General features: G+C 38.1%; 1 protein-coding gene across 4 annotated transcripts; it reads left to right on the top strand.

Moving 5' to 3' along the window:
- The first annotated feature begins 3787 nt into the window (after positions 1-3787).
- si:zfos-943e10.1 (GRAM domain-containing protein 2B) lies at positions 3788-16816 on the top strand. Of its 4 annotated transcripts, none has more exons than XM_044128770.1 (13): positions 3788-4020; positions 12564-12734; positions 13639-13702; positions 13795-13867; positions 13957-14060; positions 14150-14248; positions 14455-14526; positions 14889-14957; positions 15069-15156; positions 15364-15444; positions 15549-15648; positions 15959-16066; positions 16560-16816. In XM_044128770.1, exons 1-13 carry the CDS (start codon positions 3929-3931, stop codon positions 16576-16578), a joined length of 1140 nt encoding a protein of 379 aa, XP_043984705.1. In that variant the 5' UTR covers positions 3788-3928; the 3' UTR covers positions 16579-16816. The 4 variants fall into 4 exon arrangements, with proteins under 4 accessions (XP_043984705.1, XP_043984704.1, XP_043984706.1 ...); XM_044128769.1 differs by having other exon boundaries at positions 3789-4020; positions 15361-15444; XM_044128771.1 differs by lacking the exon at positions 3788-4020 and adding an exon at positions 11482-11727 and having other exon boundaries at positions 15361-15444.
- Positions 16817-18056: the final 1240 nt, after the last annotated feature.

The following is an 18056-nucleotide window of genomic DNA, read 5'->3' as shown; positions in this document are numbered from 1 at the left end:
CCCCCTTCTCTCTCTACTCTCTCACTCTCTACTTCCTCTTCTGAGGAAGAGGAAGTACTGCCTTCCTCTTCCTCTTCCTTAAATGAAGAGTGCCTTCCTTCCTCTCGGAAGGAAGGCACCAGTTCTTCTTTGTCTTTGTATTTGTCTTTGCCTTGGTCTTTGTCTTTGCATTTATTTCAATCTTTGTCTTTGGGGTCTGAACCCAGCTGCGGAGAGAAGTGTGATTTGAAGCTACATGTTGCGCGGCTAACAGGTTGGTCCCCATGCGCCGGACAGTCTTCGGCTCTGTGGCCCCGGCTTTTCTTCAGCTGCAGAGTTCTTTGCCCATCTCGATCTTGGCTCGAAGCTGCCTGGAGGACCCATGCTGGAAACTTACCGTACTTCCTCTTTTTTCAGAAAACCTGCTCCTCCTCTTTCATGACTCTCTCTGACTATGATTTTTTAGAATTAGATAGAAAAAAGCAAAGTTTGCAGGAGACAAAAACAACACACACAACCAGATTTATTTTATTAAAGTTTAAGTCTACTGTTGGGCCTAGATGTCACTTGTGTGATTAATTTTAAAGGTAACTTTATTTATTGTTACTGTTAAATTAAAATCTCCAGCATGGGAAAGTGGGATGATCTAGGGTTTTCTTGACAAAACCTATAAGTCACATCAAGGTGTCACTGTTTTCAAAGGGTTTCCAGTGAAAAATATCCACAGATCTTATTTTATTAAAAACTTTAAGTATATTTTGTCATTATAAAAATATGAGCAGCAAAAGTAAACAAAAGCCGCTCAGTGCAGTTTTCAACAGAAACAAATTGACAATGGTTGCATATACAAAGTAAAAGGATGTCTTATGTTCGAAAAGGTACACATTAAATATTTCCTCTTTTTTAAACGGCCTGCTCATTGGCTCTAGAGAGATTGCTTTGTTTTGTTTTAGTCTTTTTGCAAATATTAACAAGACAGGTTTAACAACTTAGTCTGCAAATATTAGCTAAAAGTGTAGTCTTACAGGACATAACTCTGATGACTGCAAGTTCTGCAGAAAGCAGGAGGTGTTCTGAAGTCTGACAGTTTACTGCTGGTATTTAGTTTAGCAACTTATTGGTATTCTTTATTTCCAAATCACAGCTAGTTAAGATAAGTATGTGCTGCAATAAGATTCCCTCCTGAAAGTTGAGTAGAAGAACAGAATAGAAATGTCTCACAATTATGTATTGCAGTGGGGAAAATCTGGTATAAGAGCAGCTTAAACAAGTAATAAATTAACTAAATTAAGAATAACATACATAACATAGTATACAATTAATATGCTCTTTGACAAGATTATAACTTAAGCATACTGTGCCTATGCGTAACAGTCTAACATTTGCTGGGATGTAGGATATAAGGTGGTAAATTTTGGATGCTACATTCTGTCACTGAAGGAAATCTCAAGTTCACAGACAGTGTCATTACGCCTAAGACATAAGATTTGTATTTGTCGTTATGTGTTTAAACCATAGAAATATTGGACAGCTACTCTCATTGATGAACAGATAAATAAAGTCTGTGGATTGTGGATTGTCAAGTAAATAAAGGCAGCAAATGGGTGTGAGTGTGTCTTCAGTGGGGCAGGATAGAAGTTGGATAGATTGATTTCACAGCTTTTGCACAGCACAAGATCTCATCATTGTTATCAGACCCACTACGGCAGTATCGTCTGCAAACGTTAGAACTTTTATATGGGTGGATGGGTATACAGCCATGGGTGAATAGCATAAAAAGAACCAGACTAAACACACATCCCCGTGGTGTGCCGGTACTGAGGATCACTGTTGGCTTTCCCAATGTCTCCCACCCCACATTGTTCAACAGTGATGTTATTTTAGCCAGAGTTCTTCTGTCTCCTACCCCCTACACTGGAAACAGCTGTGCAACCAAAGAGCCGGTAGTCCTGATGAGCTCATCTAATCATTTTCTTTCAGCTGATAAGCTGAGGGGAAACAATTGGGAAACTGTTGCATGCATCGAGTAATAAACAGTAAAACTATATGGTCTTTCCTTTAAATTTAATCATCATACCTAATAGTTATCTAATAAAACTTTTAAAAGTACAATATCAGTCGGACCTTTCGTGAATTTTTCCAGTTTGTTATCAATGTATCTTGTCAACTACATTGATATCGTTAGGGTGGTAGCTTCTGTGGAGATTTAGGTAAAGATTATCGTTCTCAAGAATACATTGATGTTTTGTAAAGCACACCCTCTTGATGACTGACAGAAGGTGTAAGGCTCATCTTCAAAAATATGAATAATCAAATCCTATTAAACCACATATGAGAGTAGGAAATTGTGTCATAGATACAAGGGAGGCTGTTTTGCCCAATTAATAATTTATTCATCACACTGATGATTTAGCACAGAAAAGCCTGCTGACTCCTACGCTGAATCCACGCAACCCTATTACACACTTCCACGAGAACTGTGATTTCCTTTTCTGTATGTGCCTTGTCTCGTGGCAGTGGAGACGGCAGGGAAAACCGTCATCTGCCTATGTGAGCCAGATTGTGTGAGGGTGGTGTGTATGCTTTGTCATGAGGCTAGACACTGCCTCTTCTGTTCCTGGTAGTGCCTGAGATGTCTGAAACTAAAAGAAGCTTTCATTGCTAATATTTTCTCAACTTTTGTTGAACCTCTGTTTGATAAATATCTTTTATATGTTCAAGTTCTTTTCCCAATGTGCTGAAATACATTAGACAAACTGGTGATTTAATCAGTATGAACATAAAGTTCAGAACATTATCAGAACTTTAAAATTAACTGGGGATATGATGAAAAATTTTAGTAGATGTTTAAAGATTATTTTCCAAGCTATATTTTGACCAAAGCAGACTCATTCACATCATTTCTGTGTTCAAGTTTGTGAAGTTGTGACAAAGTATGAAAAAGTTCAAAGAGTGTGATAGCTTTTGAAAGTTACTACATTTTTAAGCCTCACATTCTGTGAGTTTTGCTCTTATTGGAACCGCTTGTCACACCTTCAAGGTAGAGGTTAAGGTTCAGGGTCAACTCCTGAAAACTCTTAAACAACTCCCTCAAGGTTATTTTTATTAGTTACTGTCAGCAAGCTTCAACTGTAGTATAGGTGTAAAGTCAGTTGACAAAATGCACCTGGAAAGTTTAATATTTGAACAGTGAACACTCGTGGCAAGCAAACACTCACATTATGACTACAGTTTAATTCAACTGACAGCCAAATATCAATAAAAATAAAATAATAGAAGAAATAGAAAAATAAGTTGGATTCAATACTACTACTACTACTACAACTACTACTACTCATAATAATAATAATAATAATAATAATAATAATAATAATAATAATAATAATAATAATAATAATATTCATAGAAGAAATTTGAAAAATAATATTAAAGTTTAAGTATTGATATAGACTTAATGAATAGTAAGTACCAGATTGCAGTGCCCCACCCGAAACTACAGTTCTTTGTCAGGGTGTATTGTGATGATATGATAACATAGTATTTTAAACAGGATTAACACAATCTCTTTATTGTCTATTGTGTTTTTTTTAAGTAACTGAATGAAGCTATCTTACCTGTAATAATATCAAGCCCGGCTGCTCTTTTTTTCTGTCTCTAGACATTTAGACGTGGACAGCCCAGCATTACCATATAAGGCAATGGGCGGTCTGTGAGAACCCAGCCTCTTCATTCTGATTGGATAACATGTCTGACATGACATTTTTTTCCTCTGGCTTCACCGCTTCTGATTGGTCTCCTGACTTGGTCCGATTTAAGGTCATTATCCTAATCAGCCGTGGATGAAGTGAGGAGGTGGTGGGGGTTAAAAAAAAGCAGAAACCAAACAAGATCGGTGGAGTTTGGCGTGGAGAGTCGAACCGACGGACCACCACCACTGGCTTAGGGAAGAATGCTTGAAAACAAGAGAGAGAGATTGAAAACCTTCCTCAGGAAGATCGACGAGAAGGCCATTGTCAGACTAAAGCACTTCATGAAGGAGAGGTAAGAGGAATGAATGTTGCTAGCTGATCCGCTATCTGCCGGGTGAGCATCACCCTGGCTGTTGGATGTCGTTGTTTAATGGTTATTTGCTGACAATGGTGAATATTAATAGTTTGATTCCGGTGTCTAATGTAATGTGCACTTGTATTGAGGTCCATTAAATCTATTTTACAGCAGAAAAGACTCCTTACTAAGTGGCACAAACTGCTAGCATGCTAGCCATCCGCCTGGCTGAGGATGTGGTGGTATTTAAATAAACTTGATAACCTGCCTTGTCATTGTCGGATAAAGTCAAATAATGGATGATTATATTTATTAGGTTTTTTTTCAGTTTTGGTTACTGTTGTCAGATTTCCCTATCGCCACCTAATATTTATTTGAAAGTATACACGATAATATTCTAGAAGTAACTGTCATGGTTGATCACCATTCGACTTCCCCTTTTCACGATAGTTCACAAACACAACAGTGGCTGACCCAGATTGGCCTTGTTATTGTCTTATTTTTATCCTCAGGAGTACTTGTGTAATCCGGTCAGTTTAAATAAGCATCATCGCTGGTGGAAAATGTGCATAAACAAAAGCTGGTCTCGCCTTTAACTGCTGCTCAGAAACCATGACATCAGAAGCCTCCTTGTGTGGGGCCAGATTATCATCATCTGTTTCCCATCATTGCTGATTATGGCTGAAGAAGTGTCTAGCACTGAAAAGGTGAATTTGCACAACCTAATATTTACTAAACAACCTCCTTCTAAAAGTCTCCCTATAGGAGGGGGATTGTGTGTCTTCTCCTTGCCCTCAAGCAACAGTTGCATATCAAATGAGAGAGTTTGTATTTTCGTAGAAAATCTATTTTTAGGCCACATGAGTAAAGCACAGGTGGTACACTATGTTATATAAATGCTCCCCCCATGTCATATGAGTTATTCCGCTGACGTTCTGCCCCATACATGGCCATTTGGAGGTGTCTGACAGCCCCTTCCAATCAGAAGTGGCCTGCTAGTTATCAGTAATGTGCTGCGTGTGTAGTGTGGCATGGTGGGTGATAGTCTGTGTGAACAAAACATGCATTCCTGTGCTATAAAAGGTTTTTATGGTACACGGATGCCACTAAACATTCCAAGTTATCCATTTCCTTTTATATATATATACACACACACACACACACAGACAGCAGGGTTGTTTTGTAAAATGCACAGTACTTGATGGAAGTGAATACAAAGGAAGCTTTAATTCTGGACATTCGCTAGCTGGCTCTTTCCAAGATGCTTTGTATGCAGACCTGCACAGCACACTGTCAGAAAATTATGAATTGCCCTGGTAATGGCAAAGGGAGCGGGCACAGCTGCAATGCATGCAATTGCAGGATTCTGGAATAGACTGGGTGTGGCAGCTTTGCAGGCTCCAGGAAGATGCTCCCAGGACACACGGTGCAGCTGTGGGCTGCAAAGTCTCTGTGGGTCTTAATCATATATGTGCCAGGCAGAGAGGGTAAACCTATGTCGAAAATGAAAACCACAACTGTAGAACTGTTTATCATTTAATAACCAGTTGTAGAGTACCGAACTGTTCATGGTTGAAGTTCTGGATAGTCTTTCTGACTGCCCTTAATGACTGGCTGCTCCAGCGCTCTTGTCGCGCAGCCAGGAAACCGGCAATGTTCTCTTTAGCTGCTTCACCTTCTGAGCCTGCGTGAGAATTTTATCCACCATCACTAAAACGCATGCAAAATCCTAGAGTATCACAGTATGGAGGTGGCCACACAATGCTACAAATCATATTTATTAGACACAAGCTTAAGAATAAGCGGGGTATTCAGTTTGTTTACCTACTCTACCCTCAACTCCTCTGCTTTCATTCTTAGTGGGAGGGACAAAGGCAAAAGGAGAGGGGTGTCAGAATGAAGTCAAGTTTGTGAAATTTGAAGGAGGAGATTTGGGTGTTTTGTTGGAAAAACATTTCATTACCTTGGCATCGGTTTCAATTGAGATTTCTTTTTAATCCTTGTAGGCTTCCTGAAAAATCTCATATCTCATTGTTGTGGTTATGTTTCAAAGAGCCAGAGAATAGTTAATCTTTCCTTCCCGTGAAACCATTAGAACAATGTGTATTTTTTTCTACGCCAACAGAAGTAACTGAGTCTAATAGCTTTTATTTTTAAAAGTTATGATTATATCATAAAAGTAAATTTATTTAATCAACAGAAAGGAGCTGCTTTATACTCTTTCAGCTGATATTTCTGCTGCTTTATGTTTGCCCTCTAGGATTTGCAGATTAATAATTTTGCTGTCATTCAGCATGCAGTATAATGAATTTAGTGTGTTTTAATAAGCATTTGACTTAAATTAGTGGTGGCTCATTTTGAAGCTTTTATTTTTGACTTCAAAACCAAAAATAAACCCTCTGCATTCAAAGATTAGAAACAATCAATCGCCTTGTGAGTTTCTTCAACCCTTCTTACTATGTCACTGTGCATTTTCCCTGTTCATATGGCTGCCTGCTGATGGTACAGTCACCATAAAGAAAGACACTCTCTGTTTCTGGAGCCGGTTTTCAAGGAGGAAGTACAGGGACTCATTTCTGGCTCTAGTCCACGTGACTTCCTACTCTAAAACACACAGCTACACTTATTCAGCAACACACACATTCCCTGTTACACTTGGGAAACATGCAAAGTGTTTTTTTCCTGCTGAGTGCTGGAAGGCTGCTGCTGAATGTTGCAATGAAAACTGGATCCTTTCCTTGCCCTTAATGAATGGAGCTCATGCACGCTTGGTTTACCTGATTACCTTATATATAGATATACATATATGTATAGCTATATATATATCTTGGCTTAGTCACAACCAGAAAAATATTTTATTTAGTTTGTGTTGCATTCTTTGTTTACTTTGAAGTATTTAGTTTTTACGGAATTGGCCAAATGTCGATTCGATGGAATAAACAAATTTCTGTGTTTTTGTACCCCCTCTGCCCCTCAAAAAAAATAGTGACAGAGGCTTTATAATTGGGTAAAAATTATATTATGCATGCTGTGATTAAGCAGATTCTTGCTGCATGAAGGGAAATTAATCATTTTAAAAATGATTGTCCTCAGCTGCCCACAAGATGGTGCTGTCACACTTTGTGGTTTCTGTTTGTTTTTTTAAACATTTCATGAGTGTCAAGTCTGCTCAGACGTGAACCTGAGACCTGTGTTGTTACAGCAGCTGTATTGGTCATTGGAGAGCTCTCTACGTGGGGGAAGGGGGGGATGTCTTCAGGGTGCTAGCGTGGCAAACCAGCTGACAAGGCTGGTGTCTGTGGGAGGGCCTCTGGGATCATCTGTCTCAACTCAGGACAGAGAGTTAAAGCAACAAATCTCCATTCCCCAGGGAATCCTCCTGATCACTTGAGTTTTCTCTGCTGTATAAATTAGTCAAGAGACCTGAATTTCTAATCATGTTGTTAAAACCTTTAGGGGCTGGTTTGTCTTTTAATAACTGGCTAATATTTTAAAAGTGTTTGAATAAGCAGTATAAGCCCACATTGCAAACATATGTATTATTGGTATAAACTGTTCTATGCGGTCTAAATTTACCAAGAGAAGACGTTATGCAGTCTGTCGTCATAGTCCACTGTTAGGCTCTTCAGGAAAATTTAAGCATGACCCTTTGTCCTACATTGACGCACATATTTACCCTCTCAGGACAACTGATTCCTCATTAAACAGTTGTTTACCTTTGTCTGCCTTTCAGATTGCACAAATGCATAATGTTTTATCTACTGAGGCCTTTATATAGGATGGTTAAAAGATAAAACATTGTCCTTTTTTTCATTTGTTTAAATAGATGGCATGTAACCTTAGACTGGTATTGCAATCTTTGTATGTTGAACAGATGGGATCATGCTTTAAAAGGCCTCAGGAATATGATGAGGAGCATTTCTCTAATGTTTTTATTGTGTTCAAATCTATTTCTGACTTTGACAGTGCTAGTCCTGTAGGTAATTGTCACATGTTTGCACTAGACATGTGGCAAGTAATGTTGAGACAGGATGAGTGAGGTAATTGATATATGATGACTAAAGTAGACTGACGTGACGAGTGCAGTTCCACTATCTTAAGACCTTTGATTATGTCACATTTATGGAAAAAAGCCGTAAAAGAGGAGGGGTTTTTGTTTTATATATATTGAGATGATGCAGTTTACTGCATTTCCTGGACATTGGTGTTGTTCTTTGGAGTTTTCCCTTTTTTTGTTAAACTTAAGGTGCTTGTGCTCTATGGCCTCTAATAGTTCTCCATGGCCCTATTCACTAATAGAACTGGGACTAAGTTAGCTATTGTTGTGCATATCACCCTCGCTGCAGCTGGGCCCCCATCATGTTGCTAATGAGCGTAGGGTATTGAACTGCGTAGTTTAGTATTCCAATTTGAAGACAACCATACAATGTTGCCTCAACCCCCACATTTCCACCAACTCTCTCACACTGAGCGTTTCCACGACAACACTGCTTAATTCGACAAAGACCGTGGCTGAGAGTGTATTTTTGGGGTTTGAAACAGAATAATTCTCTTTTTATTAAGGTGTTGTCCTGATGTTTTTCCCTGGCTTAGGCTTTATCTTCATGCTTAGTTTCCACTTCCTTTCAAAGGTTGCAATAAACCAGACCTTTACTCTCCTTTGAGATAGATATTGAGGATATAACTACAGAGGTGCTGGGACACCGTCATTGAATTGCTTGAGGCCGAAAGAGGCAGCAGATTTTTGCGATCGTGGAAGAAAAGGTGAAAATTTAGACATGGAGAAAAGAAAAGATTTGCTAAGTGAACAAAGCACTTTGGATGATTCTAACTGTCCTGAAGATTTAAGTGGGTAAGTCAAATCATTATATTTATTGGTCTCTGACTAACATTTGCAACTATCTGTATGAACAGTTGACATGTCTTGAGGGCTTTTTGAGTATTGAGTATTTGAGTACATTGAAGAGAACAGAATACTTTTTTTTTATTTCTTTTTTTTTTACTTTAATAATCTTGTTTTTGTTTGCATAACCCAGTGGATCAGTTCTGGTGAATAATAATATTAACTATCTGTTGTTGGCTTTGTTTTGTTTCCTAAAATTTTACCAGAACAAATGCAGATAAATGATCCCAGCTAATGTGTTCTTTTAGTGATAATCTGAAAACACAACATGATGTCAGGATTTTGTGTTCAACACAAGATAAGTTGTGCTTTTTGTATATATGCAGTTCTATCCCAATTGTAATGTTCATCCTTTTTTTTTATCTTTTTTTTATCAGGACTTTTTTTTTTATTAGTTTGAAGTGGAAATAAAACAAGTCTGGATTGTTAATGTTTTTTTTATTTTTTATGAGGCAGTGTGGATTGGTACTTCGGGGAAGTAGGTCAAAGGGTAATTTCCCAGCAGGAAGCAGACCCGCCTCCTATGAGTCTCCTGCTTTGTAAATGTAAAGTGGTAATTGTTATTGTTGTTTCCTGTTTCTAACTTGCACATATGTGTTGGGTTTTTTTTATTTTGCTTTTTTTGGATTGTTGACACTCAACCAAGTTGTGAATAGCTTCAGTAATTTCTTCCTTGTTACAAAATGGACAAACATTTTCTGACTGGATAACGTAAATTTTTCCCCCCTATTTTTTTTTCTGTGTTCATCAAAATGACACTAGTAGCATTTATTAAAACCTCATTAGTTGTCATAGATTGATAATCTTTAAATCAAACTTTATATTTATAAATGTAGAGCACGTAAGCATGTAACACATCGTGAAGTAGCTGAATGTTGCAGGATGTGGTTTTTACATTCTCATTGCAACCACTAGCAGTGTCTGGTTTCAAAATCAATCTCACATTACTCGGTGTTTGTAGATTTCAATGTTCGCCGTAAATATATGGTTTGGTGTACCAGCTCTTTACTGTTTGGAATTAAAGTCGCATTCATACAGATGTTAAACACATATTTAGCGACGCTCCAGTCAACCAGCAAGAAATTAGAATCAGTTCCACCTTGATTGTCTCTGATCAGCAGGTTAAACATTTTGAAATCATTACTATTATTTTTCCCATTTTATTAAAGGTTAAAAAAAAATTATAACTCCTCATTTCCACTCTTTGGCCTCATAAGCCAGCATAATAAGCTTAAAGTACTTTTTTTTTTTCTTTTTTTAGTTGGAAGTGAATGTGTCGAAATTAGAATCCCTTGAAGAAAAACTGAAATTAGAAACTATCTTTAAATATGTAAAATTTGATTGCTTGAATATATGTCCATATGCTTTCAAGGAAGGTGGTTTCATTATTATGAGACGTATAATGTAGCAAGCTTGACCTATATTGTTTTTTTGTTTTTTTTATTCAAGTAGTTTTAATATTGAACTCTACGGAGATGAAAAATGACATTAGAAACTGTAACGGCAACACATGACTTTGCGACACGTTAACCGTCAATTATAGAGCATCTTGGAATCAGGTTTATTATTTACTTGCATCGAGAAACAAGTGTTGGTTCCGACTGATAAAGAGAAAATTACTACACAGCTGATTGGAGTACAGTCCAAGAGCTTCTGTGCTTCAAGCTCATCTGTTTAGCAGAAATGGGTCGGGTAATAATATCCAATCGCATACAACTAGCTAACAGTTAAACACTGATTACTTAATTGTTTAGTGTGTTGGAACTTGACTGAAAGCTGCTTACTCACACTGTGGGAGAAAGGGGAGGATTGCTCAAAGTGGCTGTTTGGAAATTGGATGTAGCCAGAAGCATCTGAAATATTCTTTAAAGGTCATTTGATTGTTTCTCACAACTAGTTTACTGGGTAGAGCTTTAGCAAAAGTGACATGAGCCTCCTTCCTTGTTCTTTGTGACATATTTTCCATTTAAGAGCTGTGAAACAAGTTTCACTGAATGTTTTACAATATTTTGAACACTGAATTTGTTTATGGGTTTTTTTTTATTATTAACATTATTTTAGTGACAGAGGCACAAGAGTAGTCAAGCAGGATTGTGGCTGAGACTGGTGGAAAATGTTTTTAGTGTTAAATTTTTAATGTTAAAAATAAATAAATGCAACTTTTAGTAGTTGGTCAGGCTTATTTAACAACAGTTGGTTGAAGGAACATATTTGGATTCACTCACAGGAAGAGGATAATTCATTTCTTTTGGCTTTAAAGTGTTTGAGTAATTCACTTGCTCATTTACAGAGACAGTTCTCATCCTGCTTAGATCAAGAAATTACTTGAGGTAGGAAATGTGCCTGTAGGTGGGATTCTTTAAACCTCTCGTATGTCAATGCCTTTTCTGCATTCATTGCATGTCCTTGTGTAAGAAAGGGAGGGGAGACTGCACTTTGGGCTCTGTTTATTGGCTGGTGTTTTTCACGCTTCCTTTAGCTTTGGGGGAGTGTCTGGGTTTGACGTCGGCCGCTTACAGAATGTCACACCACCCTCAACACAAAGTGGCTGCCTTTGAACTAGCACAACACAGCTGTAGGGGTTTCTGGCAGGACGTGGCGTAGGAGATAATTGGTTTTGTAACTTTGTTACACAGAGGGCTGAAAATCTATCTTTTCATCTGTTAGTTTAGCTTACATTTGTTGGCGTTAACAACAGTTGGTTGGAGAGGTTTCTTTTCTAACCATCTGGAAGAACAGGAAATGCCTACTGTTAGTAGGTATATGAGTTTTCGTTCATCAAAGCGATTGAAAGTCAGCAGGTAAGTCGGGTTTTGTAGTATTGAACTTAAATTTTCTTTTTTGTTTTCATCTTTGTCATGAATCCTTCCTCGTATATATTTTTATTTTGATAGTCATTATTTTACTTTCATCGTAGCTTGAAGGCAGTTTTATGAATTCAATACATTGTCATTCAGCTGACCACATTGTTGTGCTGTATTTCTACTTTGTGCGTTCCCGGTCAAGGACAGGCCATGGCCTTAAAACATTTATTGACTTTTGTAAATCCGGCAGCCTTGCTTTTATAGCACTTTTTCTTTTTTTTCCCCACTTCAAGTTTTTCCAACTTAACAGCTTGGAAAGCAGCCAGTAGGTCCGTTTGAGCGCTGACACAATGTGTCTATAAAATTTTTTATTAAGAGAAAGGATGACCATTTCCATCTCATCGTAAAGATAATTGTGTCGTCTGTCAAAAAGGAGTTATGCCTCCTCTGTGTTGGGAATGAGGTGGATGGGTTTAATAAGTTTGTTGTATGACTGTAAAGCAAAATCAGACCAGAGTTGGTTAAGAGACTGACATGGTTGTTGGAAAAAGTAAAAAAAAAAATGTTTGTGGCTTAAATTTCTAGGTGGTGGTTTTAATTTTAAATAAATAAATAAAAAAAGACTAAAGTTCTCTGCAAAAGGGCGTAATGATATTAGACTCGTGTTCCAACTTGTGCATCGCAGGCTTGCGAACACGCAAGTCATCAGGTTGTGGCATGCCTGTCCTCACATAGACACTTCTGTGCTCTTCTTATTTCTTTGAAGATATGTGCAGTATATACATATATATACTGATCTGTGCTTTTTTTTTTTTTTTTTTTTCCATATCCAGCAGCTACCCAGTGGAGAGTGGTGGGCTGCCAGTCAAACCCAAGAAAAGCAGGAACAGCCAGAGCAATGGCGCCATCAAGAAGACTGAGGCGAAGAAAGCCTTGAGTTTAGAGACTGCTCAGCTCGAGCTCCAGCAGCAGCACAAAACCCTCAGCAGACAAATCGCTGTCAGGTAGGATTGATCAAGAAAACGGCACTTAATAAAAACTCTTAAAAAAAAATATTTTTAATGGCTATTTTATGAAAGTGTCTGCTATTGTATATGAACAAATCACCTTAATTTCACATATAAAAGTGCTTTACTTTGACTCTTGGAGGCATAAATCTGATTTTAATATTCTAAAGTGTTAAATTCTTCTTAATTTGACAACCAGTAAATAACTTTTCCATCCTGATTATAAGAGGAGTTGTAGATATTTTCCACTACTCATACCATGCATCACAAGACATGAGCTGACTCTCAGCTGCTGTTCAGTCGTGCAACACACGTGACTTCACAGCCGTCTCAAGCAGACGCAGGCTGGATTCTCATGCTAAACTGACCTTGAGTAAAAGTACAATATTGACAAACGAAATGTAAAATACAATCTAAACAATTTAATTTAAAATTAAGATAATTATTGCAGTAAAAAAATGCTATTTATAACACTTATTTACATCTTTGCACACTAAATTTCAGAAAGTAACTTTTTTTTATACATTTTTTTTTTTCTTACAAAACTTATCTACTTTGATTCTCATCTGTGCTAAAGTATCACTAAGTACCTATTTTAGTTAGAAGACTGCAGCTGGCATGCTGCTAGAGAGTTGACCTAACAGGAGTACCTTTGATTAGATTGATAACTAATCCTCCACTCCTTTAGTTTCCACACAATGATTTATTTTTGCAACCAGAAGATTCTCAACTGCCTTGAATGCAAAGAGAAAGCATAGGAAACTTTCCTTCAGACAGTTGACCAGCAGTGTAAAGCAACAACTAACCCCCGATTCATTGGGATGGCAATGATGTTTTACGTTTATTATCTCAACATCGTATCTCTAACAGATTTTTTTTTTTTCTTCTCCCTTCTCTTCAGATCGGAGACATTTGATGGTGACAACAAAGGGTTCGAGAGAACAGAAGGCACTGGCATGCAAAGTGTAAGCCCATGCTGATGCGCTTCCTCTTCCTGTTGGAAATAAAATGCATTCTACGCTTAAAATTTCACAGGCAAATTTGTTCTCATTTTCAGAGTTTCACAAAGCACAACAAAACATTCCACAAGTTGTTTCCAGACATTCCTGAGGGAGAAGACTTGATACATGGTAGGTACAGGGAAAATGACAGCAAAACATCAAATAAAAACAACTAAATGTGTGAAACTGAAAAAACTGTTCTCCATTTTTCCTCCCAGCATACATCTGTGCTCTGCAGAGAGAAGTGCCGTATCATGGTCGCCTCTACATCACCGACACCCACGCCTGTTTCTATTCCTCAGTTCTGCTGAAAGACACTAAGGTAGGCCTCTATGCCAGCCCAGCATGTCGCTCTGTTAAAAGCAATGTTTGACTTGTCTGACGTCTGAGGTTTTATTGTTTTTCTTGCAGGTTGTCATTCCGGTTTCCTCCATCCACATGGTGAAGAAACAGAAAACAGCTCTGCTGGTACCAAATGCCTTGTCTCTTCGTACCTCAGAAGGAGAGAAGGTCCGTCTAACGTCTTTAACTCTCTGCAATTGTAACATTCATGAAGCAAATGGAGTTGATCATGTTTGGGATGAAATGAGATGTTGTCTAGCAACATTAATATAGCTTTAAAAGTCAAGTCAACAGGGTGTGTTCCACTATTAGATTTCTACCATCAATCCAGCGGCTAATAATCCTCCCTCCTTTGTGTTTTTCTTATTGTTTAGTACGTATTTGTGTCGCTGAGGAACAGGGAATCGTGTTACCAGTTGCTTCGCTCCGTCTGCCCTCAGATAGAGGTGAGTGACTCGGGGGTCAAACTACAAAAGAAACCCAGAATTTCAGCAGCTGAGTGAAATGTGGAGCCACGGTTAGGGTCACAGAAAGAGTGATGGCATTACAGTCAAATTGTGTCAAGCTATTGAGTAAAACTTTGAAGTGCTTCACTGTTATGGTGAAAGTGTCACAATGTGTTGGACTTTCTCTTGTTACAAAGTCTAAATGTTGAAGTCGGGAAAGAGGTTTTATAAAAGTACAGTGTTGCAAATTAAAGCAGGTGTCAGCTTTACTGTTTGAGCTGTCTTTGTTTACTTTTCATAAAATGTTGGAGGTTCATAGTTTGTGGGAATCATTAAAGACATCTCTGCAACTTCTTTTACAGGACGGCAGCACCAACAGTAGTCCTCGCTTTTCCTCAGGAGAAAACAGCTTTGATAAAATCAAACACGTGGTAAGAAAACTCTAATCAGTTTGGTTTAAGTCTGACGCTAGAATCTTTAAAATAAGTGACCTTTATTGTGCAGTGCTACTTGTTTCTGAAGTCCTGGTTCTTTGTGTGCAGAACTCCAGCCAGTCCAGCTTGGATGACAGCTTGGATGGTTCTGAAACTCAGTCCTTACAGAACCAACCTCTGCAGAGAGCTCACCGAGGTAGGCTGTTTGACTTAACACATTATGACCATATTAAGTATTATTAAAGTAGTTAAAATCCTTTGTTTCCTAAATTGGAGTTCATTATAAACATAACCTGCTGTGCTACAGTTATCATGTTCTAATTTTGTTCTAGACGTGCAAAGTTCAAGGTCTGCTTGTAGTTTTAACAGCAATTGCTTCTTGTCTTATCTGTCCTTCCAGTAGAAGCAGTGCCTCATGGAAACGGTTCAGGTTTCAGCAGTCAGCAGACTGACAGCTCATCTTCTGAGGAGCTCTCTGAGTCAGGTAATGGACACACACAAAAAAAGTTCAGTAATGAGCATAGGAAAAACCAGAATTAGAAAGTGAAAGTGAGCTGTAATATTTATGCTGTTAACTTGTATTTTTAGGTGGATCATGGATGTGGAGTGTGACTGAAAAAGCCAAGTCTCTGCTGGTTCAGAGAGAGTTCAGCACCCTCAACACTCTTCTCTTTATTTACTTGATTTTGTAAGTGACACCTTTCTTATTTTTAGTATGTTGCCCCCACCCCCTCCTATCTTCCTGTTTGCTAATTTCTTATCTACTGGTGCTGAAGTTGCATTCCACAAAGGAAACATGAGGCTTTTTGTTGTCTCATGCTGATAAACCTGATTATCTCAAATAATTTAAACAGAAAATCCTGTTGCCTCATTCTGTGTTTATGGAAATAACGTTTATGTAGTGTTTAAAACAGCTTAGGTCATTACTTGTTTATTGATGTTAGTGGGTCTACACATTGAAGTACTTGTCTAAATCTGTGTGTATGTGTGTGTTGCAGGGTGGTACTGCTGCTGCTGTCTTCGGGTTACATCGGTCTCCGTATCGTGGCTCTAGAGGAACAGCTTACGTCCCTCGGTGCTCTGCCAGAGTTCACCTTACAGAGCGGGTAGGATGTCTCTTTTCATCTCAGTCTTTATTTCAGTGTGAGAAGCAAGTAATTGATATCCAGTTTAAACAATAATGCCACACAAACACTTAGATACTTATGCGAAATTCTCAACAACAAAAATCCTCAAGTCATCACACTCCTTCTAGGTACTTTTCTATATCGGATGTAATGCTGCCACCTAGTGGGGAGTTTCCGTTTTTGTTAGTTTCTTTATTTTCTTTTAAACAAGTTTGTGGTTTTTACCCTATTGTCTCAGCAATGCAAAATCTTTTAATCAGTTTTCAGATATTATAAATCCATGGCCCACAATTAAGTGCCAAATTCACAACTAAATGAACATGCCCTATAAACAAGGAAGTAGGAAATGCATCATACAGCAATAGTAAAAGTTATTCTGACTACTATAAATAGTTTATAACTCAACAGATTCTTTGAGAAGTTTGTCATTTCTTTTCTGTCTGTAACTGTCTGTTTTTTTTTGTCTTGACAGGTATAACAAAAACACATAATCCTCAGTGACGGGAGGAGAGACGGGCGGACTTGTGATTGGAAGATGACTTCAGCCTCTCCGCAGCTGAACTTGAAGGGCCAACTTTAACGTACTCAGACTCTGCTCCCAACATGGCCGGCGCTGTTACGTAGAGGAAGAGCAGCAACCTCGTGCAATTTCAGAGTGGCTAACTTGAACAGCTCTTCTTCTTCCAAGTGCAGTAAATAAACGGGCGTGTTGTAGCCTCATCACTCAGAGCCAAGCCAAATAAGTACTCACGCTGCCTGGTTGCAGCGTGCCAGTTGTTTAAAAACCAAAGCCACAATGGCTCAAATTCAGCAAAGTGCCACACTAGCCGAGTCAGATGGCACTTTGCTTTCAGAAACATTTCAACATCTGTGAATCTGTCACTCATTGTCCTGTTCTCCGTGAGCATGCAATCTGAATAGGGCTATACTGATCAGCATTAGCTCGCTGTAGTGCTTTTTGCTGCACTTCAACACTGGAGACGTAGTGCTATGCATAGCCAAAGATGCACAAAGTGCACATCTCTTGCATGAGTGCACAGAGAAAACTTTTCTATCTCTTTCATAATCTTTCATCAGCTGTAAATTCAGTCTTGTCTGTTTCTACATTCAGCAAGTTTTTGGGTACTTTAAATTGTTCTTTCTCATTAGCTGTGGGTTGAAATGATGATTCTTTTTTTTTTCTTTTAGAAAAATCTTTAATGCAGATCAGCCCACAGAGGCATAATAATTTCCTGATGGTCTTATCCTTTCTCTCAATCTGCCGTGATTGCAGGTTTGCTTTCTTCATTTTTGGCATGATTTAAAGATATTTAATAATCAGTGCTCAGAGCTTATTTTCCTTCCAGTAAAATAAGTACTGGATGAATGCATCTTCAATGCACAAATATTCAGCACAATGGGACATGAAGAAGTTGTCCAAAAGGTGTAGATTTTGGTCTTTGAGAGCAGATTTAAATTTCTGGTTCAGACATTTAGTTGTTGTAGCGTTTTCATGCAAAACTAGCTTTTCTTTTTTTCTAAAGCGACGTGCTTCTTGAAGACCAATAACCAGTAATGTATTTCTAATGCATGTGTCTGCAGTTATTGACACTTGACTGATTACTGTATATGCATTCTTGCTCTGGTCACCAGAGGGATGAATAGTAAACCCATAACACTGTAAGGTCCGAGTTTTCAAATGCAAAAGAAATGTGGTCCAGAAAAGAAATTTCAATTTGCAACAAATTAATATGCATGGGAAAAATGTAACTTATGTTTGTGTGACGTTTTTAAGTGAAGAATTGTGTTTGTGGGGGGGGACAGTCCAATAGCAGAAAAGTAAGAAGTGAGAGGAATGGCTCAAGTAAGCAAGCGCACTTTAAAAAAAGTCAAACGTACATTGTGCCTGACGCAACCCCCAGACACCTTGGTTGGACTGAAATGGCAAAGCTGGCGTTCTGTGATGTTTGATGGTGCTAAAAATAATTTT

Source organism: Gambusia affinis, linkage group LG10, assembly GCF_019740435.1.
Source record: "Gambusia affinis linkage group LG10, SWU_Gaff_1.0, whole genome shotgun sequence".
In the NCBI taxonomy this organism is placed as follows: Eukaryota; Metazoa; Chordata; class Actinopteri; order Cyprinodontiformes; family Poeciliidae; genus Gambusia; species Gambusia affinis.
Note: the sequence above shows the minus strand (reverse complement) of the source record. Positions and strands in the feature narration are given on the sequence as shown.

Coding starts and splice junctions, on each gene's coding strand:
- si:zfos-943e10.1 (XM_044128769.1), top strand. CDS start 3,929: ATGCTTGAAAACAAGAGAGAGAGATTGAAAACCTTCCTCAGGAAGATC. Junction 13,868..13,956: donor GGGAGAAGACTTGATACATG/GTAGGTACAGGG, acceptor TTTTCCTCCCAG/CATACATCTGTGCTCTGCAG. Junction 14,061..14,149: donor TTCTGCTGAAAGACACTAAG/GTAGGCCTCTAT, acceptor TTTTTCTTGCAG/GTTGTCATTCCGGTTTCCTC.